At 43.0% G+C, this 27,931-nt stretch overlaps 1 protein-coding gene across 4 annotated transcripts in view; it reads left to right on the forward strand.

Moving 5' to 3' along the window:
- RRBP1 (ribosome binding protein 1) overlaps nucleotides 1-27,931 on the forward strand; it is an 86,659-nt gene that overhangs the window by 42,240 nt on the left and 16,488 nt on the right. For all 4 annotated transcript variants that reach the window (XM_073557455.1, XM_073557456.1, XM_073557457.1 and 1 more), the window contains exons 3-15: nucleotides 542-690; nucleotides 2,398-2,520; nucleotides 4,108-4,260; nucleotides 8,336-8,454; nucleotides 9,728-9,881; nucleotides 11,894-12,032; nucleotides 13,796-13,983; nucleotides 14,500-14,537; nucleotides 15,787-15,877; nucleotides 17,196-17,288; nucleotides 18,204-18,296; nucleotides 18,812-18,901; nucleotides 23,248-23,337. In XM_073557455.1, the coding sequence (XP_073413556.1) occupies nucleotides 542-690; nucleotides 2,398-2,520; nucleotides 4,108-4,260; nucleotides 8,336-8,454; nucleotides 9,728-9,881; nucleotides 11,894-12,032; nucleotides 13,796-13,983; nucleotides 14,500-14,537; nucleotides 15,787-15,877; nucleotides 17,196-17,288; nucleotides 18,204-18,296; nucleotides 18,812-18,901; nucleotides 23,248-23,337 (1,520 nt within the window). The remainder of the gene's footprint in view (nucleotides 1-541; nucleotides 691-2,397; nucleotides 2,521-4,107; nucleotides 4,261-8,335; nucleotides 8,455-9,727; nucleotides 9,882-11,893; nucleotides 12,033-13,795; nucleotides 13,984-14,499; nucleotides 14,538-15,786; nucleotides 15,878-17,195; nucleotides 17,289-18,203; nucleotides 18,297-18,811; nucleotides 18,902-23,247; nucleotides 23,338-27,931) is intronic.

Genomic DNA, 27,931 nt, shown 5'->3' on the forward strand with positions numbered 1-27,931 from the left:
CAGCTGTATATTCTGGCCCAGAGGTCTGTATAGAACTGGTGTGCTATCCTTAATGTATGTTCACACATAGCAGATTGGTTGCAGAAACTTCTCCATGAAACTTATGTGTGGCTTTACCATGTGGTGAGAGCTGTTGCTGTGGACCAACAGATGGGGATCTAGAGAGCTTGTGTTGGGAGCACAAGTACAATATTGTAGTGTGTGTTTTTTTTTTTTTTTTTCAAAGGCAGTATTTGGTTGAAGGAGGCGTGACGCCCGGCCCTGTCCGTCAGCTGTTTGCGGGATACAGCACAGTGCTGTGGTAGCCATTCTGTCTGGTATTACAACTTCATCCTATTGAAACGAATGGCACTAAACTGCATTAGGGTAGCCCAGTGGGGGGGGGGGGGGTTCCTAGAATTGGACCCCCACTGATCTGGTATCTATGGCCCTTCATAAGGACAGGCCATCAGTTTTAAAGAACCCCGGATCTTTAAACAAGATGGGAGTTGTGTTTTGTGATTTGCATCCATCTGACTTCTCTTCTCGTATTGTCTTGCAGTTTCCAGTGAATTGGATGGTGCTCTCTACCTCCCGTACAAGACCCTCGTTTCTACCGTCAGCAGTATGGTTTTCAGTGAAGGAGAAGCGCTGAAGCTCATTGAGATCCTGACTGAAAGAAACGGCATCAAGCAGGATACCTGGCACACCGTAAGGACTCTTCCAGATGACTGTGGTCAGAGTGCGATTTGATATTGTGACCAATCGTACTGAGACCGAGAACAATGTTGTTCAGTGAAGCAGCGCACATGGGTGACCTCCTTTTTGTTTTTTTTGTTTTTTTCTTCCCCCTGAAAACAAATCCGTGTGTAATATTTGCCTTTGATATCAGATGGTACTTAACCCTGTGGGTTTGTGGAAACCATTGGACCGCATTCTGATGTCATTCGATTTTCACGGACAGACTAAATGGAGAAGATCGAGAATTTTTTTTAATTCTCCATATTGGAGAATATCTGATCCCACTCTGATAAAACTCTGTGTGATTGGCCTAATCGGACTGATTTTCTCCGATGATAGAAAACCGGTCTTGTGACCCTAGGCTGATAATCATGTCCCAGGACCTTTTTTTTTTTTTTTTTTTTTTTTTTTTAATGGCCCCACTCCAAGTACTTTGTGCACATACCCTTATAACCTTCCTCTTCACCCCAGAGGAAATAATACAAAATTGTTAAAAAAAAAAAAAGTCATTCCTTTAAAAAAAACACATCAGCATTTTTTTCTCCTACTTTTATTCCAGCTGATCCCGTGAATATTCTATTTAAAAAAAAAAAAAAAAAAAAAAAAAAATGAAAACATACTGTTTGAGATGTGCACTTTAAATGGCAGCTTTTCTGGTTTTTGTAGGGGGGCGTGGCTCGCAGGGTTCTCTGGGGGCGTGTCTATTGGCTGCTCTGCTCTGTGAGCCACACCTCCTTGACGCTACATAAAAAAGCTCGTATCTTTGGAACCATAGGGAGGATTTAAAAAAGAAAAAAAGCAGAATCCTCAGGGGAACATGAGGAATAAAATAAGCACAAGAACTGGCCAGGTTTTGTGTGGTGACAGGTCCTCTTTAAGGGCCCCGTCACACATAGCGATCTCGCTAGCGAGATCGCTGCTGAGTCACAAGTTTTGTGACACAACAGCAATCTCACCAGCGAGATCGCTGTGTGTGACAGCGATCAGCGACCGGCCCCACTGCCGGTATCGCTGATCGCTGCAAGAAACCTCTGGACGTTTTTTCATCGCTGATCTCCCGCTGGCCAGCACGCTGCGTGTGACAGGCGGGAGATCAGCGATCAGCTGGTAACTAACGTACACATCGGGTATCCAAGGGACGGGCGTCCCTTGGATACCCGATGTGTACGTTAGTTATCAACGAATTACAGGTGCCACCGCCTCACGCTGGGGACCAGGAGGCAGCAGGATGCCGCCAGGAGAGGCCGGGGATGCAGGTGCGCCCTCTGCTGGTGGAGGACTGGAACAGCAGGCACACTTGTCCGCTGCTCCCCGGCTCACTCCTCACCTCGGCGTCCTGATCGCTGGTGAAGCTGTCTGTGTGACAGCTCACCAGCGATCACATAGCGACTTACCAGCGATCCTGACACGTTGATATCGTTGTCGGGATCGCTGGTAAGTCGCTATGTGTGACTCCAGCTTTAGGCTACATCCGCAAATTTCTTTGCAATCTGCATCAGAAATCCAAGGTTGAGCCTCTGGTTTTTGCTGTAGATTTACTGATTGAACCCCGGTGGTTCTGCTTGTGCATCAGATGCCATTACCTTTCTCGCAGCTTGATTACTGTCCTCCAACTCTCAGCAAGTTATGGCCAAGGATAAAGCTAAGCAGACTAATGTTTTTTGCTCTGATTTTTAGGCCTCTCAAAAGGGAGATCCAGTTGCAGCTCTGAGAAAGCAGTTGGAGGAGAAGGATAAATTGCTGTCATCAGAACAAGAAAACGCAGCCGCTGCTAAAAATAAGCTGCGTGAGATTAACAAGGTGAGCTGCATGGACACCCCCTAATTTTTGGGCTATAGAAAGGTTCTTGTCATATATAATGGGGTTTCTTGACTTCAGGGAGTCCACAAGAAGGTGGGGATTCTTTGTCAGACAAACTGCCTGTCCCTCGCTTTCCCTGTCTGGATCTATTACTACTTGATTTCTTTTTAGAAGCTTTAGTATAAAATCATTTTTCAGCTGATGGGTTTTTTTTTTGTAATTGGAAATAGTAGAACAGTGACATCTAGTGGTTGTATGGATAAAGTCACTCAGAAGAATTAGCAGCGCCTGCTTTACCATACGCACCAGGGATCTAATACACCCATTCACCTATCAGAGGCCTAAAGACCATTCTTTTGACTTCCATCAGGGGTTACAATTTTTATTTTTATTTTTCCCTGCAGCATGAGATTGCCGCAGCTCTGCTGCAACATTGAGACATGATAGAATAGAAAATTTTTATGATCACTTAAAGTTCCGACCCCTAGTCAGCGTGTTTTTTTTCTTAAAGTAAATAAACTACATTCCAGCATTGTATATGTATTTTTTTCACTTGAACAAAACGCCGCTCTAGCGTTGAAACAGTAAAAGTAAAATGAAAACCTTTTTATTCTGTCTAGAATTTTTTAATCTTAATATTTTTCAATCACGTCAAGAGAATTTTATTATGGCAGTGCAGCCTATTTTCACACTTTTCATCCACCTTGTTCAATTTTCTTCTGGCTGATGTGTTCCCCCAGCCACAGGGCAGCAGCAACTGGCGCTCTCTATATTCATTAGTAGTTCCCATCAGGTGAGCGCCATCAGTTTTTTGTCGTCCTCCATAAGGGTGAGCACAACACCCATCTGTGGATGTCGGGCCCTCAGACCATCCTCATGGAGTCGGTTTCTAACAGTTTGTGCAGACACATGCACATTTGTAGCCTGCTGGAGGTCATTTTGCAGGGCTCTGGTAGTGCTCCTCCTGTTCCTCCTTGCACAAAGGCTGAGGTAGCAGTCCTACTGCTGGGTTGTTGCCCTCCTACGGCCCCCTCCATGTCTCCTGGTGTACTGGCCTGTCTCCTGGTAGCGCCTCTGGACACTACGCTGACAGACACAGCAAACCTTCTTGCCACAGCTCACATTGATGTGACATCCTGGATGAGCTGCCCTACCTGAGCCACTTCTGTGGGTTATAGAGTCCGTCTCATGCTACCATGAGTGTGAAAGCACAACCAACCTTCAAAAGTGACCAAAACATCAGCTAGAAATCACTGGTACGGAGATGTGGTCTGTGGTCCGCACCTTCAGAACCACTCCTTTATTGAGGGTGTCTTGATAATTGACAATAATTTCCATCTGTTGTCTATTCCATTTGCACAACAGCATGTGAAATTGATTGTCAATCAGTGTTGCTTCCTAAGTGGACAGTTTAATTTCACAGAAGTTTGATTTACTTGGAGTTATATTCTGTTGTTTAAGTGTTCCCTTTATTTTTTTTTTTTTTTTTTTTTTTTTAGCAATGTATATATATATTATAATTCATGTGCCTTGATTCTTTATCTATATTTACAATTTGTATTTTCATTTTGTATCGTTTTCCATCAGGAATTGTCAGCAGAGAAAACCAAAGTTACAAGTGTTGAAGCCAAATTCAAAGAGCAGATCTTATCTCGGGACCAGGAGATCAATGCTCTGCAAGCCCGAATGCAAGCCAGTTACAAGGATCACTTGGTAGAGATCCAACAGCAACATGGAAAGGTAAAGTATTGTTAACATGGTTAAATAGGTTGAAAAAAGACCTAGGTCCATCAAGTTCAGCCTTTCTCCACCAATTGTCCATTTTGTCATTAAATTAACTATAACCCCCAATGTTATGTGTATTGAGGAAATCGTCCAGGCCTTCTTTAAGTGCTGTTATAGTATCTGCCATTACTACCTCTTGCGACAGGGCATTCTACATTCTGACTGCTCTAACTGTAGAGAACCCTTTCCTATTTAGCTGCCGGAATCGCTCTTCTTCCACCCGTAATGTCCCCTGGTCCTTAGTTTGGTCCTTGGAAGGACCAAGTCATGTGCCAGTGCTCTGTAGTGCCCAATCGTATATTTATACATTTAAATATCTCCTCTGAGGCGTATTTTTTTTTTTCTAAGCTAAGCAAGCCCAACTTTTCCAACCCCTCATCATCCCTTGTAATAATCTAGTTGCCCACCTTTGAACTGACTCTAATTTCTGAATATCCTTTTTAAAATGTGGAGCCCAAAACTGGATCCTGTATTCTATATGTTGCCTTATAAGTGATTTATAAAGAGGTAATAATACATTGGGATCATGGGATTTTATGTTTTTTATACACCCTAAAATCTTGTTTGCTTTTGCAGCTGCTGCTTGACATTGAGTGCTGCTGCTCAGCTTACTTGTAGCCAGAATCCCCTGTCCTTCTCCTGTTCTGTAGCCCCGAGTACATTTCCATTTATTCTGTCTTCAGCAATAGGATTACCACATCCTAGGTGGATTACTCTACATTTAGCAACATTAAATCTCATTTGCCAAGTGTGTGCTTATTCAGACATCTTGCCAATCGCCATTCTAGATCATCTTCTGTACTATGAAATAATTTAGGCTATGGCACAACTATTAAAGAGAAACACACTATTTAATACACTACTGCTAGTTCTACTGATTATAGAAATTGTGAAATCTGGGGACAGATCAACTTTAATCTGTTATTAATAATAAATAATTATTAGCCAAATACATCTAAGTATCAGCTGAATAGATGTAAAAGAAAGTTTGACTGCAGTATGCAACATGCATGATCAATAAGCCCACCCAATTGTGACGTCGGGGTCTGCCCTCCATGTGGTACAGCAGGTACATGGCTGTAAGTTTCAGTTCTCGCTTCTCTGCACAGCTTTCCAGTCTGGGTGGGGTTGAAAGTCCGGGCATTTATGCAAATCTGTGAGCTGAAGACAGGTGCGTGTCAAGGAAATGCAACCGGTGCAACGTTACCTACGTGAGAGGTTTGAGCAGTGAGTCATCCTAAAGCATGTCAGCCACACCCGGGGTCAGTGATGAAATCTGAAGAATAATCAATATACTTACTGACAGGTGTAACCAGTTGCTGTATGGGTGCTAAGAAGCGTGCAGCAGCATCTGAACTGTCACCTTCCTGATCTTAAAGGGAATCTGACACCCATATTTAGTGATATCACGTAAAGATATCACTAAATAGTGCGTCCCATAAGGATTCTATGAGGCCTTTTGACTCCCCCCGACCCAGCACCTTTGAGGCATAAGTACCTTTTTCAGCTTGGTGGGGATGCATGCAAATTGCTGCGGTCCGGTCCGATGGGCGTGGCTAACTAGTCTCCCCAACCCCCCCCCCCCCCCCCCCCAACCTCCTCGGCTTGCTTCAAATAATCTTTGTCTGTGAATACCACAGACGTCGTTGGTCTATGCCCCGGAAGTGTGTCCTGCATGTGAAGACTTCCGGGGCATAGACCGCGCTGGAAAATACCGGCCCTTGCGCAGTAGCGATTATATGCGTCGGCCACAGTTGGGCAAAGCATACTGCGCAGGCGCCGGGGGTCTTTACATTGCGCAAGCGCGGAAACCAACGGCGTCTGTGGTATTCACAGACAAGGATTACGTGAAGCAAGCCGAGAAGGTGGGGGGGGGGGGGGAAGACTAGTAAGCCATGCCCATCGGACCGGACCACGGCAATTTGCATGCGTCCCCACGAAGCTGAAAAAGGTATTTATGCCTCAAAGGTGCGGGGTCGGGGGGAGTCAAAAGCCCTCATAGAATCCTTATGGGACGCGCTATTTAGTGATATCTTTACATGATATCCCTAAATATGAGTGACAGATTCCCTTTAAAAGGGTTTTTCCCACTAACGAAGTAGATTTGAATTAATAGATCTTTGAATAATAATTTCCACAATTGGATGTGTTTAAATAAAATGTTCCTGTGCTGAGATAATCTTATAAATGTGCCCCTGCTGTGTACTGTGTAAAGGCTGTGTCTGACCTTTACAGGAACATGATCTGATCATACCACAGCTCCTGGGCAGGGGAGGAAGCAAAAGAGAGGATAGAGACAGGACAGCAGGGGATCACAAATTAGTCTTTCTGTGAGGTAAAACATTTCTCTGCCTGTTTTTAAGCAATGTTTTACCTCAAAGAAAGAATTTTCCTACAATCCTGTGCTCTCCTGTCTGTAGCCTCTTTTGCTTCCTCCCCTGCCCAGGAGCTGTGGTATGATCAGACCATGTCCCTGTACGGTCAGACACAGCCATTACACAGAACACAGCAGGGGCACATTTATAAGGTTATCTCAGCACAGGAAATTTTTTTTTCTTATATTTTTTTTTTTTTTTTTTTTTAAACATCCAATTGTGGATCTTGTCATTCAAAGATATGTTGATTTAAGATTAACTTTATTCATGGGAAAATCGCTTTAAATCACTGCAGTTATGAAGAATGGTAGAAAAAGCAAACTTTTTTTTTTTTGTAAAGATTGCAAAATAAGTGGTAATAAAGTTGATCTCCATTTCTGACCTTTTTAGAAAAGTGATGTTGTGCTGTAACTCAGTGCATCCTAAGAACATAATGAATATGGAAATGTATTGCATCGCCATAGTTGTAAGTTTGGTAAAAGTGTAATATCGATTTAGCTCTTAATTTTTTTATTAATACTATGTATATATAATTACTTTTTTTCTTTTATTATACAGAAAAAATAGTAGTCAGCTGATGCAGGGAGACCCGCTAATCAAAGCAATATAGTAATAATCAGCTGGATTAACACATAACCTATTTAATATGTAAAATCTAAAAACTATATGAGAAATCCTGACAAAAGATTCCATATCACAGCACAAACTAACATCCAACATATAATGACTGTAATGAAAACACACACCTTGTTCTGCAGCGCCCAAAAGTCACAAAGCGCCAATTGGTGTACTAATCAATGTGCGCACAAAGCAGGGAAGGTGTCAGCTTGGAGAGGATAACTCGAATATCAAACTATTGAGTATAGATGAGGAACAATCTCACCACAGTGTATAGAGTAAGGGGCAAGTCCAAACCCAAACTTCAATAGCATCCGAAGGTCTAATTGTCCTCTTGCGACTCTTTTCCTAGTTTTAAAAGTCATCAGTGGAGAAAGAAAATACGGTACAGCCTGATCCTAAGCTAGTACAAAACGCCTCTCCATATGGAAGAGAAGGTTTGGATTTGATCCATCCTCTATTCATGTGAGGGTTCCCTAGTGAGCAACCCAATTGTCATCTCCAGACTCGTCATCAACCAACATGTTTCCTTGTTTAAGATTCATCAGGGGAGAAAAAAAAAAAAAAAAAAGTATGGCGCTGCCTGGTCCTAGGCTAGTACAGTGTTGGCTCATGGAAAATGCCTCTTTATAATGAAGAGAGGGTTTGGGACTTGCCCCTTTCACTGAGGGAACTCTAGTGAACAACTCATGATGTATCTTCATACCCTGGTGAGATTGTTTCTTATCAATACTCAATAATATGATATTTATTTGCTATCAAGTTTACGCCTTCCCTGTTTTGCGTAAGCATTGATTACTGCACCAATTTGCGCTTTGACTCTGCAGAACCGGGTGTGCGTTTCATATTACACACATTATATGTTGGACGTAAGTTTGTGTTGTGATCTGGAAGTCTTGGGCCAGGATTTCTTAAATGTTTTTTTTGTTTTAGATTTTACCTAATAAAGGTTAGGTTTTAATCCCACTAATAGCTATTACTATATTCATTTTTTTTATTTATATATTTTTTTTCCTTTTTTTTTTTTTTTTTTATAGATTCGGGCTCTGCAAGATGAACTTGAAAATGGCCCCAAAGCACAACTTGCTCGTTTACAGCAGGAAAACTCTATTCTCAGAGATGCACTAAACCAAGCAACAAGCCAAACTGAGAGCAAGTAAGTAGTTTAGTGATCTGTGAATACAGTATATAGAAGATATCTTTGTATTTTAGATGATGATCCACTTCGTCAGTGCTAGGTACAGTAGATATGATATTGTATTCCCGATTTTCCCCACTTTGGACCCATCTGGCATCAGACAGAGCAGTCACTGCAAAGCACTACAAAGTAGGAAGTTATTAGATAATTATTTCTTCTCTTTTCTACGTGCTTGATGAGCGCAATGTAGTGAAGAGAGGGAGTGGCAGTGCCGCTGGTGCCTCCAGCATTGTGGCGCTCCTCTTGGTAGACCCAGCTCAGCTATTGTGCCAATGAATAATATGTCGGAGTTATGGTTTTCTCCTGGCAATATAACATGAACAAAGAAAAACGCAAATACTTTGGCAGGAAACCAAATTGTTTTGCCTCCCTCTCATTTGAGATTATACATGTTCCATATCAAACCTACAGTGACAAAATAGTGAACCAATTTTAATACAGTTATTTTAGTGTCTTTGTATACATTTTAGAATTGTTCTTTAAATTTTCAATTTTTTTAAAATCCTTTTTATGTCCTTTAATAAAACAAAATAAAGCATTTCATTTAAAGGGAATCTGTCAGTAGGATCAACACTCCTAAGTCGTCTTGATGGGAAGATAGATCATAGAATGTCCTATTCCAGGAAACCCACTTTTTTTTATTATGTTAATGAGCTGTTATGATCTTCAGGCCGGGCATAGATCTGCATGAGACTCTGCCTCAGAGATTATTTTAAATAAAAGGAGGAGTTACCAGTGTGAGACATGTAATGACTGACAGGCTGCTCTCCTGGTCTACATATCTCACACTGGTAACGCCTCCTTCTCAGGGAGATCAGTGTCCGGCCCGTAGATCTTACAGATCCGTTACTTATTGACTAAAAATATGATTTTCTCACGAATAAGACATCAGATCACAGATATCAAGGTGTCGTTTATTCAATTTACTATGACTTTCATACCCATATAGATTGCTTAGGAAGGTTGACCCTAGTGACAGATTTCCTTTAAGTTCTACTAAAGGCAAAGGCAGCCTTATGTGTAAGGGGCAAAAAAAGCCACATAAACAACACAAGTGGCCTAACAAAAAAAAGTTGTAAATAAACAATCACATGAACACAATCCGTAAAATCGTAGTCAATCTCCACCTAGAATCTGTCCTTCACTTTTTTTTTTTTTTAAATTCATATCATTTGCCTAAAAGCTTCATGCTGTTAAATAAAACAATGGTATTGATATATTACTATTTTAGGCAGAATGCAGAACTGGCTAAGCTTCGTCAAGAATGCAGTAAACTGTCCAAAGAACTGTCTGAAAAGTCAGAGGCGTTACAGCAGGAGGAGCAGAAGAGGAAAAGCGTGGATGGAAAAATCTCTGCCTACGAAAAACAAGTGTCCCAATTGGAGGTACAAGCAAGTCCAGCAACCTCTGAGAAAACACAAGTTATTACTACGTATCATGCTTTATAATACTAATAGGGTTTATGCCTGTGGTGCACAGTCTTTTCTTCTCTATGGGCCACATCCGCAGATTAAAGCCATCCAAAAAGTTGCTATAAAGCTTAAAGGGTACCTCTGCTTTTCAAATAACTACTCAAAATAAGGTGTCCTGTGTGAGTAATCACATAAGGAATGACACCATTTTTGGCCATTCTGTGACTTCTATCCTGTATTCTCCTCAGTTTTCCCCTCTCCATACTCTGTTTAACTTGTAAGCCACTGGTTGTTGTGGGAGGAGAAGAGATTGCATAATTTTTCCCATAGACAACACAGAGAGCAGGGAATACCTGCTCTCCAGTCACTGTTTCGCTTAGAGACAAGCTGCAGCAACATGATGACATTATACAGCAGAGCTGAGCTGTCTTGATCTATATCAACCTCTGAGTTGAGGTAAAACACTTGCTACAGAGCTCTGCACAATGTTTTTCTGTCTATTCTTTTCCCTGCTCCTCACTCCTTCCTCTCCATAGAGGATAATGGGCTGTCATATGACACTTGCTGTCCATCTACTGAGCTGCTTTTTCCACGATGGATGGGGAGTTCAGGAGGCCTAGGGGAGGAGAAGTGTCTGATAAATGGGGAAGGAAGCTGAGTTCTCTGCTAGGATACATTACAAATATTCTTACAATTGCCTATACTATTAATTTTATACAAAGTTTGTTGAAAGTACAGTTTCTCTTTAAAGATCTATTACCATGTGGAATATTTGTAGGTTATCAAAAGTACAATACATGCCATATGTTCGAGATTAGGTGCTCATTCCATTTCCAGGTTTTTGTTTTACGTTTCTGGAGATTGTGGTCCTCTTTTACATGGATTTGATAAAAGGAGAGATTATGTGTGCTTCTCTCTCCATTGTCTTGTCTTTTATGAATGTTTCACTACGTCCATAAAACTATAATCAAAATGCCCAAACACACATATGGCCGGCTGATCTACAAGTTTTTCAAGTGCCAAACACGTCCGGAGACCCCCATTTTGACCATTTTGGCAATATGTGAATTGTTGAAAGGAGCGCACAATTAATATTTATCCCTCGTCTTGCACTCGACCTGGCATGGATGATGCATATCTATGACCAATCTGCTGGGGGGATTGGAAAGGATGCTATCTTGGGCCTCAGATTGTGCATCCCTGGTTTTATGCAGCTAGATTATTTTTAACCACTTAATGACTTTTGCAGTACATTTCTCATAGGTTGCAAAGGAAGGTATGAAGCTGGCTCAGGTAGATCCCGGCTGACTTGTGCCTGTGACTGTATTGTCCATAGTGCGTGTTGATCGCTGTCGTCTATCTATTTAAATTTTGCTGTCAAGCTCTGACATCAGCATCTAAATGACATCATTGCTCCTATTAACCCCTAATGCGTGATCATTGGGTTACCATTGCAGCCAGTGACCTGCTGAAGAACCCGCCCCATCCTTCCATAACTGCCATCTTGGTCTTCCCACAGGCTATGTTTTAGAAAGGGGCCATGGCGTTGTCTTGGCTCATATGTTGCTAGATACTTGGATGCAATATTAGTCCAAGGGTCACATAGATCTTTTTTTATTGTTTTGTGTATTCTGGGCTTTCTTCTCTTTCTGGGTACCATGCTCTTTTGTCGGAAGGAGTGAGGTTGGAGTAGCCACTATGGTAGACATTAGGATTGGGGTTGCTAAAACGTTTCATATTTGCTGTGGCTTTTCTGTATAAAAATATCTACAGACTAATACATCACCAGCAAAGTGGATTAGCTTCCCACATATCTTCCTCTACACGCTGTAGAAAATTAAGACTGGAAATTGACATGCTGTGCAAATTTTAACAACTGCGATGTCAATCCTTTCGTCGTTTAACTTTCCGTTTTTTGGGCTTGGGACAAGGGTATAGAGTTGTGTACTATGTTTATTGACGATGTTGTTATTATTTTTATATAGACTCTACAGCAGGAGAGTGAAGCTTCACTACAGAAAAGACTGGATGAAGTCGGCGAAGAACTGCGCAAGTCTCAGAATACGTACAGAACACTACTCGCAGACACCGAAAAGGCCAAAAGGGAACAGCTGGATGTGGCAGGTAATGACTGAGTGTATAAACCACTTACATGGATATTGCATTTATTGTTCATTCCCTTCTTTATGTACATTGTCCAATAACTGCCTTCTATTCACAGTAAAGTCCTGATATAAAGGATCCAGACAAAAAATATAAATTAAGTCTTTCCTAATGTTCGTTTTTTTTTTTATTCAGGATTACATTAGTTCTCATCGATTTAAGCGACATTACAGGAAAAATGTAAAACTTGGCTCAAGGTGTTGGGCGTTCCTCGACCCCCAAAATTTCTGTATCTGATTTTCTTATTAGGCTGGGTTCACACAGCGTTTTCTCCTACATTCAGTGGCTCAGTCAGGGCTTGTGTCCAAACTCTCCAAAAAACAGGATTCTGGCGTATGTGCCATTGATTATAATGATACGGACTTGAGTAGTCACCGTGTGCATATACTACTATTAGTGTGTGTGTGTGTGTGTATGTATGTATGTGTGTGTGTATGTATGTGTGTGTGTGTATGTATATATATATATATATATATATATATATATATATATATATATATATATATATATATAATATGGATTTACATTAACCACACCTATGTATTACATGACTGGTGTATAGCTCAGACTTTGATCTACATATTGTTAGTCACATATTTGCATAGAAAGTAGTGTATTAATGTGGGTGTGTTATATATGAGCCTTGATTTTTAATATTCACTTAGACTACAAAACCAACAATGTGGGTAAGATTCTGAAATGTATCTAGAAATCGTGCGACCCCCATAGCAGAAGTTTTATTTTGGCTCCTCCAAACTCACGAAAATAGTATTCAGCGGGGTCACAGAATAGCATATCTCACAGCTTTGCAGCCCTTACAATGTAATTATGCTCCTTAGTGTTCCTACGCACTAATATACCCCTTTTCTTGGTCCCCTGAAAGTGTGATGCCATCAAATGTGCCCCCCAAACACAGTAAGATACCTCCACACTACTCTCTACAGAATAGTGGCACTCTGTACAGTGTAATGGCCCGCACAATCCTCCACACAGTATGATGGCCTGCACACACTATAATGCCCTCCACACAGTATAGTGGCCCCTGCACAACCCACCACAGAGTATAATTGACCAGACACAAACCTCCACACTATATAATGGCCCGTGTGCAGTATAATGGCCACCATACAGCCATCCATACAGTGGCACAAAAAAAATGGCACAACAGTATGATGGCCTCACAAAGTACTCATTGATTAAGGAAGCAAAAAACAGAAAACCCCTCACATTTCCTTGTTCCCCCTGCTGCTTCGGTCTCTGCAGTGTGTGGTCCGAAGCTCGGCACCGTGAGCGCGATGTAGTGACATCATCGCGACAACTGCACTGGGACGTCAGACGCACTGGGAGAATAATGGAGGGGGGAGCTGACTGCTCCCAGTTCCATCGTTAAATTCAGTTGTATCTGCATCCAGGATGGCAAGGCAGGGGGTTCCTACACTGGCACTGTCCCCGACCCCCCCCCCCCCTCCCGACTTGTGGGCCCCATGGCGGTTGCGTGGTCTGCCACTATTGGTTATGCCACTAGCAATATTTTATTATCAGTAAGGACGTATTTGTTAGTATGGTTACATAATTGGATCCAGGTCCCATGTACAGCCCATGTAGGGATCACATTATGGGGAAAAAGATGTGATGCGTAGAAAATAAATTAAACTTGGTTGTTGACCACAACCAGCAACCTAATTATGTGTGTAACAACAATTGTATTTTTAATGTTCCCTAAGATCTTCAGACTAAATTGATGTCCTATGAAGCTGAAGGCAGATATAAATCAGAAGAGTTGGACAAACTAAACCACAAACTACAGGAGGTCACCGGAGAAAACGTACAGCTGTTAGAAAGGATAAAATCCATTGAAGTTTTGTTGGAGGCAGGACAGAGCAACGATGCAGAGAAAGGGAAACAGCAACAGGTTGGTGAGATGATGTCTGAGATGGTTTAGCTTGGTGAGACATGCTAAACCCAAGAGGTTTTCACCATCTATCATGTGAATGCTCCTCAGTCTAGATATAGCTGTTTCATATTGTTATAGCGCCCCCTGCTGTTCTATTGAGACCTTCTCAGAACGTCCACCCAAAGTGTTCAGCGGTGGTTAGGAGAAGTCGCTCCCGCTGCCCTCAAGTGTTGGACAGACGGGGTGGATGTTCTAAGAAAATAAAGACCCCAGTTGGGGCCTGGCGAATATCACGCCATGGTGAAAGATTGTTACATTTTGTGGGAACTAGGTGATACGTTAATTGTGGGACAATCCTTGACATGCACTGTTCCTGACAGTGGCATATTTTGCCCCTTGCAGATAAAATGTCAACTTCATTCTCTTGCCAAGGGGCCAGAAGCATATCTCCTCCATATTTTTATTCCCCCCCCCCCACCAGAAATGATTTTCAGAAAATCTGTGTTGACAATGTAATCTTCTCTTATTTTCTAGGAATGTAAAGAAGTAGAAATTACACAGTTACATGCCAGGTAAGGAAACAAAGATGGCGAAGTGTGTGTGTGTTTTTCTCTCTGTCTCTTGCGCTATGTATATCTGAGTGGTGTTTTAGAGTGCGTTAGTCATAGTATTGTTTTTAGTGTTTTTTTTTCTGAGCGGAATCTGCAGCGCCCATATAGTCTAGTCACGACCAACGCACCCCCAAACAGTCAGATATACACAGGGCATAATTTGTATTACTGTGGAAACATACCCCCTTCTGATAGTTAACAAAAAAAAATAATGCAAAACTATAAGTAACTTTAAGGGTGTGTACACACGCTGCAGATTCTGCTGCGGTGTACAGTACCATTATAATCAATGAAAAACAAAAAACGCAGTGCTCATGGTGCAGAATTTTCCGCAGCATGTCACTTCTTTGTGCGGAATCCGCAGCGGTTTTACACATTCTCCATTGTCCAGGTGTCAAACCGCAGTCTAATCTGCAGGTAAACCGCAGGTCTTTTAACCTGCGGATTTACCTGCGGATTTTGCAAAATCTGTGCGGAAAATTCCGCTGGAGTATCCGCAGCGTGTTTTCCCACGAACTAAGTACATTGTAATCAATAGATCTTTGAATGATAATTCATTCCACAATTAGATGTGTTAAAAAATGCTCCTGTACTGTGTAATGGCTGTGTCTGACCGTACAGGGACATGGTCTGATCATACCACAGCTCCTGGGCAGGGGAGGAAGCAAAAGAGAGAGTATACAGACAGGACAAACAGGGATCACATCTGTGTGTTGTGTGGTTTTTTTTTGTTTTTTTTTTCTTAAAGCATTGTTTTACCGGAAAGAAAAATAATCTGTCATCCTGTGCTGTCCTGTCTGTCTTCTTTTTTTTTTTTTTTTTTTTTTTTTTTTTAAACTCCTCCAATTGTGGAATCTTATTAGTCAAAGATCTATTGATTAAAATGTTGATTTAAAATTAACTTTGCTCGTGGGGAAAAAAAACCTTTTAAGGAAAGCTATTACGAAACAAGAATTTACAACTAATAACCTGGAATTTTTTCCCAAATATTTCGTAATACTTTCTATGCTTAATGACTCCATTCTCTGAACGCTTCGAGCACTGCTGTATCTCGGAGGCTGTGTCCTTAGATAGTAGGGCATTAACCTAATTCTATATTCTGCTGCATTACACTGAGACGAGACAGAAGTACAGAAAAGAGCGGCTACTTATGTGTGACGTTTTTGATACTTTATTCTTCACTTTTTTTTTTTTTTTTTTTCCTTCTCAGACTTAAAGAAAAAGAGGGACAGATTTCTGTACTAGAGAAAGAGGCTGTTGAGTTAAAGGAGGCAATTGAACAACAGAAAAATAAAAATAATGTAAGACTTTTTTTTCTGTTCATCCATTTTGGTTCTGCTATTAAGCGTACTCTTAGTGATGCAGGAACTGAGCAGGTGTAGTCTCTTCACGAGCCATATGGGTTGGGTGAATACCACTGTGGATGCTGTGGCAGCCATATTGATTGTCTGCTAGATGATAGCCATTTACCTGCTTGGTATTTTAAGTTATGTATGGGCACAAAAGGAGATGATTGGGTCGTTGCCCGACTTGATGTAGGGTTAAACCAGGGAGTCAAAAAGCCATCCATGCTCATTAATGTTGTGTACTGGCCGACCATCTAATGCATGTGGGGCTGCCTTCCCCATCTGGGGAAAGATCATAATACTTTATCCTTCCATTTCTGCAAGAAAAAGTTGCCACAAGAAGTGTCTACTACGGTCTCCCCATGGAAAATACATGCATGCTCATCCTAGTCAAGTATGCATTTGTATAAGGGAAGCGGGAAGGGTATGTCATCCAAATAAGACTTTGGCCAAGCGCTGTCTATTGTCTCAATGAGGTTGTCCACTACTAGGACAACCCCTTCTTGATCTAAATGTTTGACCCCGATAGTCGGAGTCACAGGAGCAGAGCGGCAACCAGAACTCCGCTGGGGGGAGTTGGGCCACTGAGACATTTACTTTATGGGAAAACATTGGTTTTCAGCGTTGGCGTTTTGTCTTTTCACTTTTATAGGGCAGGTGCAGCACAGTTATGGCTGCTAAGTGTGTGCTTAGAAAACCACAAATCTTCCTGAATTTGTCATCTTCACGAGTATTAAACTGACACATTACATGGCTGTTTGGGGTTTTGCAAGATTTGGTCACCTTATTCCGATGATGTGTTCTTCCTGTCGGGCCAGACATATCCCAGAACCTTGTGTAATTCACTATCATTGCCTCATACATGAGCCGGCAATTCAAAAGGGTTGTGTAAATGTAACTTTTGGTGTGAAGAGTGTGAGCAGTCCAAGTGATGGAGATGGCCAGTCCTCAGCCGTGTCCTGTGTGCGGCGGTGGGGAAAGGCCTCTTGTATAACCTTTATTAGCAGATTTCTGCTTATGGCTGCAAGCATGGAGTTGTACGTATAGGTTTTATCCTTAGACCCAGCCCCGAGGCCTTGTTTGATAGCTATATGTGCGGAATTTCTGTAATAATCGTTCCTACATATAAGGAAGCGCAATGAAAAGCTCCAGAGTGTCTCACTGTCTGTAGTAATATATTTCTCCATGGATTTGTAAAAAAAAAAAAAATGAGGACGTGTTCTAATATCCACTAAACAAATAAAGACCAATCAATATGGATTGTTTCCTGCAGGAGCTTCGAGAGAAAAACTGGCAGGCTATGGACGCCTTGGGCAAAGCCGAAAAAACCTGTGAAGAGAAATTGACCTCAGAGAGGAAAGCAAAGGTACTGTCCGCAAATCCTGTAAATCCCCACTATGAATTAACATGTTGGTTCAATTATTAATCCATTCCCATCTGGGCATTTTTTCTTTTTGCGCTTTTGTGTGTTGTCTCCCCGACCCCTCTTTATAAGGCATAACGTTTTTCTGTCAATATAACTGTATGAGGACTTGTTTTTTTTTTTTTTGTTTTTTTTCTGTTGCGGGACAAATTTAGTTTTGAATGACTCCATTCTTTGGCGAGCAATTTCGTTTTTGCTGAACCAGTTTTGGGGTACATAAGACATTTTCATAGCTCTTTGCATTTTCTGGAGCAAAAGTGCCCTGACCGAAAAAGCAGCCGTTTTGGAGTTTTTGTGTGTGCCGATTTTAATCTGAGAAACAAACAGTGAAGTGGCTGTAATTGTATTTGTTGAAATTGTAATACCCCTTTAAAGGGAATCTGAGAGCAGCATGATGTAGGCACCAACCCTGAACACAACGATGGATCATTTAGATTATGGTGCAGCCGTTCTGATACAATCGGAGCTTTTAGATTTAGCAATGCAGCAGAGCTGAGAAAGCTAGCCCCACCCACACCAGGATTTACATGTACATAGTCTATAGGCAGTGAGCTGCTTATCACAGGAGGGGAAGGAGTCAGACTGGCATAGACGTGCTGCTGTAACTTCTGTAATCCGGACAATGATACTCGCTCACCAGATGAAACCTACAGTCTTAGTAAAGAGCAGCACACAGCTGGACATGTGGCACATCATTGAATTCCGTGTTCCAACGCTTATCTCATGCTGTCCTCAGATTACATAGCAAAGACCCGCTGACTGATTCACATTAATAACTTTGAAGCGTGCACCCCACGTACACTAGTGGCCTCATTTTCATTTTGTTAATCGCATGACTTATTCTTTCCTACATTACAGGATGATCTGGCACAGCAGCTCAGTGGTATTCAGACTCAAGCCAAAGAAGCATTGATGAGCCTTTTCCCGCAGGTCTCCGTAGAGTCTCACCAGGTACACTTCAAGATTCTTCTGTATGTTTAGATATTGTGGCCGACGTATCAAGAGGGATGTCACATACTCCAAATCTTTAGTGTACTCATTTAAACTTCGCCAACCCCTTATATATGAAATGTCTCATCTAATGATTACAAGAGATATATGTTTTTAGTAATGCAAATAATTCTGTTGTACTTAACACTAAAGGGATAACCATGCCCCTTCACTTGTCATTTAACTTTTGGCGCAATGTTAGAAATGGCATAAGCCAGTCATAAATTTTTGCTTAACCATAAAACTGTATAGGCAAAATGGATCTAAGTTTGGGATCCCAGACATCCAATATTTTCCACTAATTGGAATACGTAAGCTCAAACACTACAAGGAAAGATTCTGAGCAATGAAATATGTTTAGCGTTGCACGTCTCTGAAATCCTGGTAAGAGATAGATGCAGGATAGGAGAAAACCACTGTAAATGATGGAAGACCTGTAATGGCTCTGATATGTGATGTGACTTCTTCCTTTCCAGTTATACAGTGAATGGCTTCAGGAGTTCCGCGAGAAATCCTCCGATGCGCTGAAGCAGCTGAGCCAGCCGTCAGACCAGACAAATTCTTCAGTAAGTCATTTACTAACTACTGTAGATGTGGATCCTGCTGGAAGCCACCGGGCGGAATCTGATCATTTTACAAAGGGTTTTGGGCGATTGAAATTCAGATTGTTACATAACCAATCGTTATATAGCCAGGTCCGCAAAAGCGAAGAATGTGTCCAAAGTACCAGACTATAATCAAACCCTGTGCAGTCTGACCTATGGCTGCTTTGCCCTCTATCCTGGCTCGTGTGTCTTTCTTGCCTTTCTGGTTCATTCAGATGTCAGTGATTTTTATCATATGAAAAAACTCCCTTTTTCATCAAGTTTTTTTTTTTCTTTGTGTACGAATAGGATTCTCAAACTTTGCCTATCAAGCATGAAAATCAGACCAATTCCCAGTACTAAAAAAAAATTCCCATGTTCAAAAACAATCAGTCTTAATTGAAATATACAAATAACGGTATACGTTAAAAATAGTTGAAGTCAAACTGCAGCAATGATGGGGAAGTTGCCGAGGGCTGCGGACTTCCTCCATGAAGCTCCACCCACAGCCGCCCTTCCTCCGGTCAGATCCGCCTCCGTCGGCATGCAGCCTGCGTACCCTATCTTTAGCATTAGGTTACGCAGGCCGTGCCGATGTACGCGGATGCCTCAGCATGCGTCGTTTTGATGGTGCGGCAACCTGCGCCGAACGCAACGTGTTGCATTTTGGTGCGGTCGCCGCACCGTCAAAACGACGCATGCGGAGGCATCCGCGTACATCGGCACGGCCTGCGTACCTACTGCTAAAGATAGGGTACGCAGGCTGCATGCCGATAGAGACGGAGCTGACCAGAGGAGGTGCGGCTGTGGGAGGAGCTTCACAGAGGAAGTCCGCAGCTCCTCCATACGCAAATGTGAAACCTTCCTTAGTAAGAATTATTTTATGTTCGTCCTAGAAGATATGCCAACAAGAAATGACCCTTATGGAGAAAAATCAATCAGAAAATATTTAAATAAATGATATTATCTGGGGCAGACTGTATGATGTCTCCACCTAGAGGTCAAACATGTACATGACGCCTCGTGGTTTTATGTTATTTCGGTCTGAATAAGTCAATTTAGTTGCTCAAAGTAGATTATTATTATTATTATTATTATTATTATTATTATTATTATTATTATTATTATTATTATGCCATTTATTCCATGGCGCTTTACATGTGAGGAGGGGTATACATAATACATACAAGTACAGTAATCTTAAACAATACAAGTCACGACTGGTACAGGATGAGAGAGGACCCTGCCCGTGAGGGCTCACAATCTACAACGGGATGGGTGAGGATACAGTAGGCGAGGGTAGAGCTGGTCGTGCAGCGGTTTGGTGGATCGGTGGTTACTGCAAGTTGTAGGCTTGTCGGAAGAGGTAGGTCTTCAAGTTCTTTTTGAAGGTTTCCATGGTAGGCGAGAGTCTGATATGTTGTGGTAGAGAGTTCCAGAATAGAGGGGATGCGCGGGAGAAATCTTGTATGCGATTGTGGGAAGAGGAGATTAGAGGGGAGTACAGAAGGAGATCTTGTGAGGATCGGAGGTTTCGTGCAGGTAAGTACCGGGAGACTAGGTCACAGATGTACGGAGGACTCAGGTTGTGGATGGCTTTGTATGTCATGGTTAGGGTTTTGAACTGGAGTCTTTGGGTAATGGGGAGCCAGTGCAGGGATTGACAGAGGGGAGAGGTCGGGGATTAGCGGGGGTGACAGATGGATTAGTCGGGCAGCAGAGTTAAGAATAGATTGGAGGGGTGCGAGAGTGTTAGAGGGGAGGCCACAGAGCAGGAGGTTGCAGTAGTCAAGGCGGGAGATGATGAGGGCATGGACTAGGGTTTTTGCAGATTCTTGGTTGCGGAATGTACGGATCCGTGAAATATTTTTGAGTTGAAGTCGGCAGGAAGAGGAAAGGGCTTGGATATGTGGTTTGAAGGAGAGATAAATGTCAAGGATAACCCCGAGGCAGCGAGATTGTGTGACTGGAGAGAGTGGGCAGCCGTTTACTTTAATGGATAGGTCTGTTGGGGGGGTCACATGAGATGGGCGAAAGATGATTAATTCTGTTTTGTCCCTATTAAGTTTTAGAAATCTAGCGGATAGGAAGGATGAAATAGCAGACAGACATTGAGGGATTCTGTTTAGTAGGGAGGTGATATCTGGTCCAGAGATGTGGATCTGTGTGTCATCAGCATAGAGATGATACTGAAAGCCGTGAGATTCTATGAGCTGTCCGAGGCCGAAGGTGTAAACGGAGAAGAGCAGGGGGCCTAGGACTGAACCTTGCGGGACTCCGATGGATAGGGGGCGCGGTGAGGAGGTGGTGTGCGAATGGGAGATGCTGAATGTCCGGTCTGCTAGGTATGACGCAATCCAAGATAGGGCCAAGTCTGTGATACCAAGAGATGAGAGGGTCTGTAGTAATAGGGAATGGTCCACTGTGTCAAAGGCAGAGGACAGGTCCAGGAGGATGAGGACAGAGTAGTGTCGCTTGGCCTTGGCGGCTAGTAGGTCATTGGTGACCTTAGTCAGGGCAGTTTCAGTGGAGTGGTGTGGCCGGAAGCCGGATTACAAGTGCTCAAGGAGGGAGCAAGAAGAGAGGTGGGAGGATAGTTCAAGATGGATGTGTTGTTCCAGTAGTTTTGAGGCATAGGAGAGAAGTGATATTGGGCGATAGCTAGATACAGAGGATGGGTCAAGAGAGGGCTTTTTGAGGATAGGAGTGATTGAGGCATGTTTACAGCTTGAGGGGAAAACACCAGTTGTTGGTGATAGGTTGAAGAGATGGGTTAGGGTTGGGATGAAGACTGTGGTGAGGTTTGGGATGAAGTGGGATGGGATCGGGTCAAGTGCACAGGTAGTGAGATGTGATCTTGAGAGTAGAGTGGAGAGTCGATCTTCTGTAATGGTGGAGAAGTTGGTTTTGGGGGAGGAGGGCAGGGCAGGTAAATGGTAAACATATTCAATTATACAGTAACTAGATGGTAGCCCGATTCTAACGCATCAGGTATTTTAGAATGTCGCCGGGCGTGACCAATCAGAAAAGCGTGGTTCAAATCCCGCAGCAATTCGTGGGCGGACTGCACCTGTCGCTGATTGGTCGCGGCCGGCCGCGACCAATCAGGCTAGCGCTGGTCATCTCCTGGCTGCGTCGCCGCTGACCTCCGTGTGGCAGGAGATGACCCGCGGCAACCGTCGGGAGATCAGTGGCTAGCGCCGCAGATCTCCCGACGGTAGAGGTGGCGTTCATCGTTCGAATTCCGTGCCATTTCGCGGCCGGACTGCGCCTGTCGCTGATTGGTCACGGGTGGCCGAGCGCGACCATTCAGCGACACGGGATTTCCGTGACAGACAGACAGAATTAGTTAGACGATTATATAGTAGATTATAAAGTGCAAGTGCTGGTATTAAGAGCATAGTCCTGTTCAGGTTAGTAGGTACAGGACCAGAGAAAGACTGGCAAGATAATCCTGGATCTGGGGGTGTCTGATTATCAAAAGTAACAAAAGTAAAAAGTGCAAGTGCTTTAGGCTTGGTTCACATTACGTTGTACACCACGGTGTAACGCAGTCCGTTACCGCTGCCATTCAGCCCCATTGTCGGGCACACGTTCGCGATGTGCCGTCGTTCATTGACGGAGCCTTGGACGTGGGCTGCAGCGTCTGAGACTCCGTCACCGCTAGCGCTGATGAATCCTCTGCGCTAGCGGTATAGCATAACGCATATCGCGTTATGCTATAGCGTTAACGCAGCCCGTCAACTCTATGCGTTGAACGGGCTGTGTTAACGCAGTGTGAACCTGGCCTTAGTGTTAGTGGGAGCAGGCACAACCCATGTACATGATTATCAAGACCTATAATAGACCAAAGTTAAACATTAAATACTCCTCATAGGACAAATGAACATATCATATTTACCACCTTTTAGACCCTCATGCACATGTTTCGCCTAGTGCTGATTCTTCAGAAAGGGTATCCTAGTGCTGTCCAGCTTCAGGTTTATTTATTTTTTTTCCCAGAGGGACAGTCTGTATACTTGTATTGGCAAGTTTAATCCTCGACCAAGGTCAACAAGTGAAAAGCCTCTACCCAATTCAAGATGAGGCTATGGAATCCTGCTCTCGGGATCGCTTGGGGGTCCCAATGGTCGGAACCCCAGTCATCAGCAAATTATCCCTCATCTTTAAGTCACTCCCCCCCCCCCCCCCCTAAAAAAAAAAACAAAAACTACTTTTCAGACAGAAGGTGGCGCCTATGCACAGAATTGACATACATTACTATTAGTAAAGTTTATGTGTATCTTAACACAATTATTTTTTTTTTTTTTTTTTACTTTTCTGTTCAGGATTCAATACTGAAATTAAAAGAAGCAGAAGAAGCCCAGGTCTCATTGCAGGCAGAATGTGAACAATATAGGACGATTCTAGGTGAAACGGTGAGCTGTGTTTTTATTACCCTTTATCTATACAATCAGTATTCAGGATCTTAGAAATGGTGTAGTCACTACAGACGAGCAGCTGGACCAAAACGCTGCAAATTTCCTTCTACCTGGCGGCGTCCTCTGTGCCTCTTCTGATTTGTAGGCCCCTTGATGTTGTGGGTCCTAAAAATTAGTAGCGGCACCGAGCTTGTTGGCAGGTAGTAGGAAGTCCGCAGCGCTCTGGTCCAGTGTCATGGTCTACCAGTGGCCCAGGGACCTTCAAATTGAGCTTTTTTTTTGGCCATTCCTATGATGCAACGTGCTATTGCGCAGCACTGACATTGTGGGCTGTAATATGCAGCCAGCACATTGACCCAATAACCTGGTTCAGAGTTCACTCTGATCTCAGACATTAATTCACTTCAGTCTGAGTTTCTCAATTTTTTTTTTTCTTCTACTGCCTTTCAAACCAATTCACGTCAATGGGCACCAACAAAGCGATATCAATGCACCGCCCGTATAGCACCATAGTGCGCTTGTAATACCATGTAGCAGCATAATGCAGAATAAAGCACCCGCCCTGGCGGCACCAAACAAATGACACAATGCCGTGGAAAATATCCATCCAGCCCCCATTGCAGCACAACATGCCTCCCCTGTAGTACCGCAGGCTACAGTGATGCACACAGGACCCCCCAGTGGTCACCGCCGCATTGCTCCCATTAGTGCCGTATATGCCAGCCAGTCTATTTCCTGCTTTTTTTCTGGCTCGTATTGAGCCACTAAGCACAGTGATGCTTCACCAGATATAGCCAAAATTGGGGTTATTTAAAAAAAAAAATTACCTTTTATTGTTTTAATTAAACATACTCTGTTACTTAAAGGGAAGGTGCCGTGTTTTTTCAGAATTCAATTTAACAAAGAAAATAGTGTAAAAAGAAATTGTCCCCTAAGCTTGACTCAGTGGTGTGTGGTTTTTATTTATCTATTTATTTATTTTTTTTACTGTATTAATGCAGCCACTGGGGGCTGCCATCTTACCTTTCTGGCTGCTGAACGACACTTTCCATGCTCATTTACGGCAGTCCCTGGGCATAAGAGAGAACAGTCGGCTACATAGGAGGAGCTGCTCCCTGCTGTTTCAAAACACTTGGCAATCTGCTGGACATCTAATTCTATCCTGTGTGATACTGACTGCTGAGCCGTGTATCTAATCCTATCCTGTGTAATACTGATTGCTGAGCTGTGTATCTAATCCTATCGTGTGTGATACTGATTGCTGAGCCGTGTATCTAATCCTCTCAGTGTGATATTGACTGCTGAGCCGTGTATCTAATCCTCTCCAGTGTGATACTGACTTCTGAGCCGTGTATCTAATCCTATCCTGTGTGATACTGATTGCTGAGCCGTGTATCTAATGCTCTCAGTGTGATATTGACTGCTGAGCCGTGTATCTAATCCTCTCCAGTGTGATACTGACTTCTGAGCCGTGTATCTAATCCTATCCTGTGTGATACTGATTGCTGAGCCGTGTATCTAATCCTCTCCTGTGTGATACTGACTGCTGAGCCGTGTATCTAATCCTCTCAGTGTGATACTGACTGCTGAGCCGTGTATCTAATCCTATCCTGTGTGATACTGACTGCTGAGCCGTGTATCTAATCCTCTCCAGTGTGATACTGACTTCTGAGCCGTGTATCTAATCATCTACTGTGTGATACTGACTGCTGAGCTGTGTATCTAATCCTATCCTGTGCGATACTGACTGCTGAGCCGTGTATCTAATCCTCTCAGTGTGATACTGACTGCTGAGCCGTGTATCTAATCCTCTCAGTGTGATACTGACTGCTGAGCCGTGTATATCTAATCCTCTCCAGTGTGATACTGACTGCTGAGCCGTGCATCTAATCCTCCAGTGTGATACTGACTGCTGAGCAGTGTATCTAATCCTATCCCGTGTGATACTGCTCTCCTGAAATACTCTGTGCTGCTGTCACCCTGCTCCTCCACCATATATCTCCCTGTGCCCCCCATAGACCAGCACACTGCTCTCCTGAAATACTCTGCTGCTGTCACCCTGCTCCCAGAATCCTTGCTGCCTGCCATCCTCGGTGACCGAAGACCCCATTCCTCTCCTCAGATCCTGTCCTGACGATGTGTGAAAGTGAGGCGACAGGGGCCTGATATATGGTGGAGGGAGAAGGGTGACAGCAGCACAGAGTATTTCAGGAGAGCAGTGTGCTGGTCTATGGGGGGGGGGCACCCTGTTCGGTGCCAGGGATTGTACATAGAGTGCTGTTTTATACACGTGGATGGACCGTCTGCTTGTCTGCTCCACAGAAATCCAGGAAACATTTCTGCTGATTGGTGACCTGTTCGGATCCAGTCTTTACATACAAAGACAGTTAGTAACTTTGCAGGCCCCATCAAAATGGCTGCTCACTGTGTTCCTAAATGTCATCCTCTCTTTTCCCTTAGCAAACACCCAGAAGGGGAGGAAAGGAGTGACACCACACCCATGTCAGCAGATTCTGCCCATAATTACTGCAGGGCAGTAATGTGAACTAGTTGTACACTAGGTTTTTGTGCCAAATTTCAGTAGCTGCTCCCCCTAGTGTTAACAAGTGGAAATGCCAAACTTTTTAAAATTATTTTTCATATTTTACAAAATTAAAAACAAATGAGAATATTTTTTAAGAAAATGTAAACATTAATTCTTCACATTTTTTCGATTGCTGAAAAAAATGTTTGGATGGCACCTTCCCTTTAAAGTGCAGAATAGTGACGTAAGTAAATCGGAAGCAAATGGTAACTCTGCTGGTACCTAAATGCGAGCGCGATCAGACCAGTCCTGTCTAAAGCGCCATACTGGACCAGGCTTATAGAAGTGTTGAATGGATAACCCGTATATCAATGAATTTGGGATACAGCTTCAGTCACAGTGCTGGCGATCAAAACCTAATTATCGTATGCATACAGCGTCCCCTGTAACTCTCCCCTCCAGTGTGCGAGATGGTGGGATCATACATCAACCCCCAGATATTAAGCATGCAGCCACAGGTACCCCAGTGTGTTTTGAGGGTTCCTATCTTCTCTAAAAAATGCAGCATATAGGTATTTAAAACATTAATGGACCCTTTTTTTTTTTTTTTTTATTATTATGCAGTTTCCACTGTCCAAAATTATTATGCCCGTTGCCGGTCCATTATTTGTAGAGCTATATAGACACCATAAATTGAAACAAATCCAGATCTTAATATTTAATAAAGAGGACTGATCTCACCCAAATTATCCAGAGTTTTCAAGAACCATAAATGCGTAACTGCCCACAGCAGGGAGAGGGTCAACCCCCAAAGACCTCCCGATGCGTTTCCTCAGAATTGGTTCATCAGGGGAGTTGTTATTATAGGTGACCTCATGTGAGGACCTATGGTGCTTACTAAACCATTCCTAGCTGCAGCCGACATATGGTCCCTGAAAACCTCTGGATAATTTGGGTGACATCTATCCTCTTTATTAACTATTAAGATCGCCATTTCCTTCAGTTCATGGTGTCTACAGTATATAGCTCTACATGTAATGGACGGACAATTGGACTAATCATTTTGAACCGTGATCACTGCATAAAACATATATGTCCATTAATGTATTGAGCACCTATCTGCTACATTATTTTTTAGAAGGGATATGAACCATCAAAACACACTGGGTTACCTGTGGCTGCATGCTTAATATTTGGGGGTTGGTGTGTGATCCCACCATCTCGCACACACTGGAGGGGAGAGTTAAAGGGAATTCTGTATGCATATGATAGATAATTCAGTCTTGATCGCCGGCACTGTGAATGAAGCTGTATCCCAATGTCATTGCTCTATTGTTAGATGTGTTATCCGTTCATCACTTACCAGGTCACACAGGACCCGTGATGTCTTAGATGATGATTGAAGCTGGACTGTGGTTTTGGAAGCACCGTGATGTACGTTGTATACATGGATACAAGAGTGCTGTCATTTGCTCACATCACTATTCTACACTTTATTATTTTAATTAAAAATACTCTATTAAAGGTTATTTTTTTAATTTAATACTAATTTTGGCTATATCTGGTACAATTCTATTGGGTCACTATATAGAGTGCCCTAACTTTCTCTCACACATGCTTTAGTATGCTTAATCTAGAGCAGTGGTTCCCAAACTCCAGTCCTCGCGGCCCCAACAGGTCATGTTTTCAGGATTTCCATAGTGTTACACATGTGAGAGAATTCCTGATGCCTTGATGATACTGCCATCACCTGTGAAATACTAAGGAAATCCTGAATACCTGATCTTTTGGGGTCGTGAGGATGGGGTTTGGGAAACACTCATCACTGCTCTAAAGATCGCCTGTCCCTAGGTTTCTGTCATGTGACGTACTATCCCGTCCATGTGCCCTGGGACTTAATTCCCAGGGACGGGATAGTATGTCACAGCGATAAGCAGCGCCCACGTGGTGAGCGCTGCTGATCACGGCCGGGTGTCAGCTAATTATCACAGCTGACACCCGGCACAATGTGTCAGGGGGGGTCACAGACCGCCCCCGACACGTTAACCCCTTGCACACCGCGATCAA

Source organism: Dendrobates tinctorius, unplaced genomic scaffold (assembly GCF_039654945.1).
Source record: "Dendrobates tinctorius isolate UK_male_01 unplaced genomic scaffold, ASM3965494v1 ptg000250l, whole genome shotgun sequence".
NCBI lineage: Eukaryota > Metazoa > Chordata > Amphibia > Anura > Dendrobatidae > Dendrobates > Dendrobates tinctorius.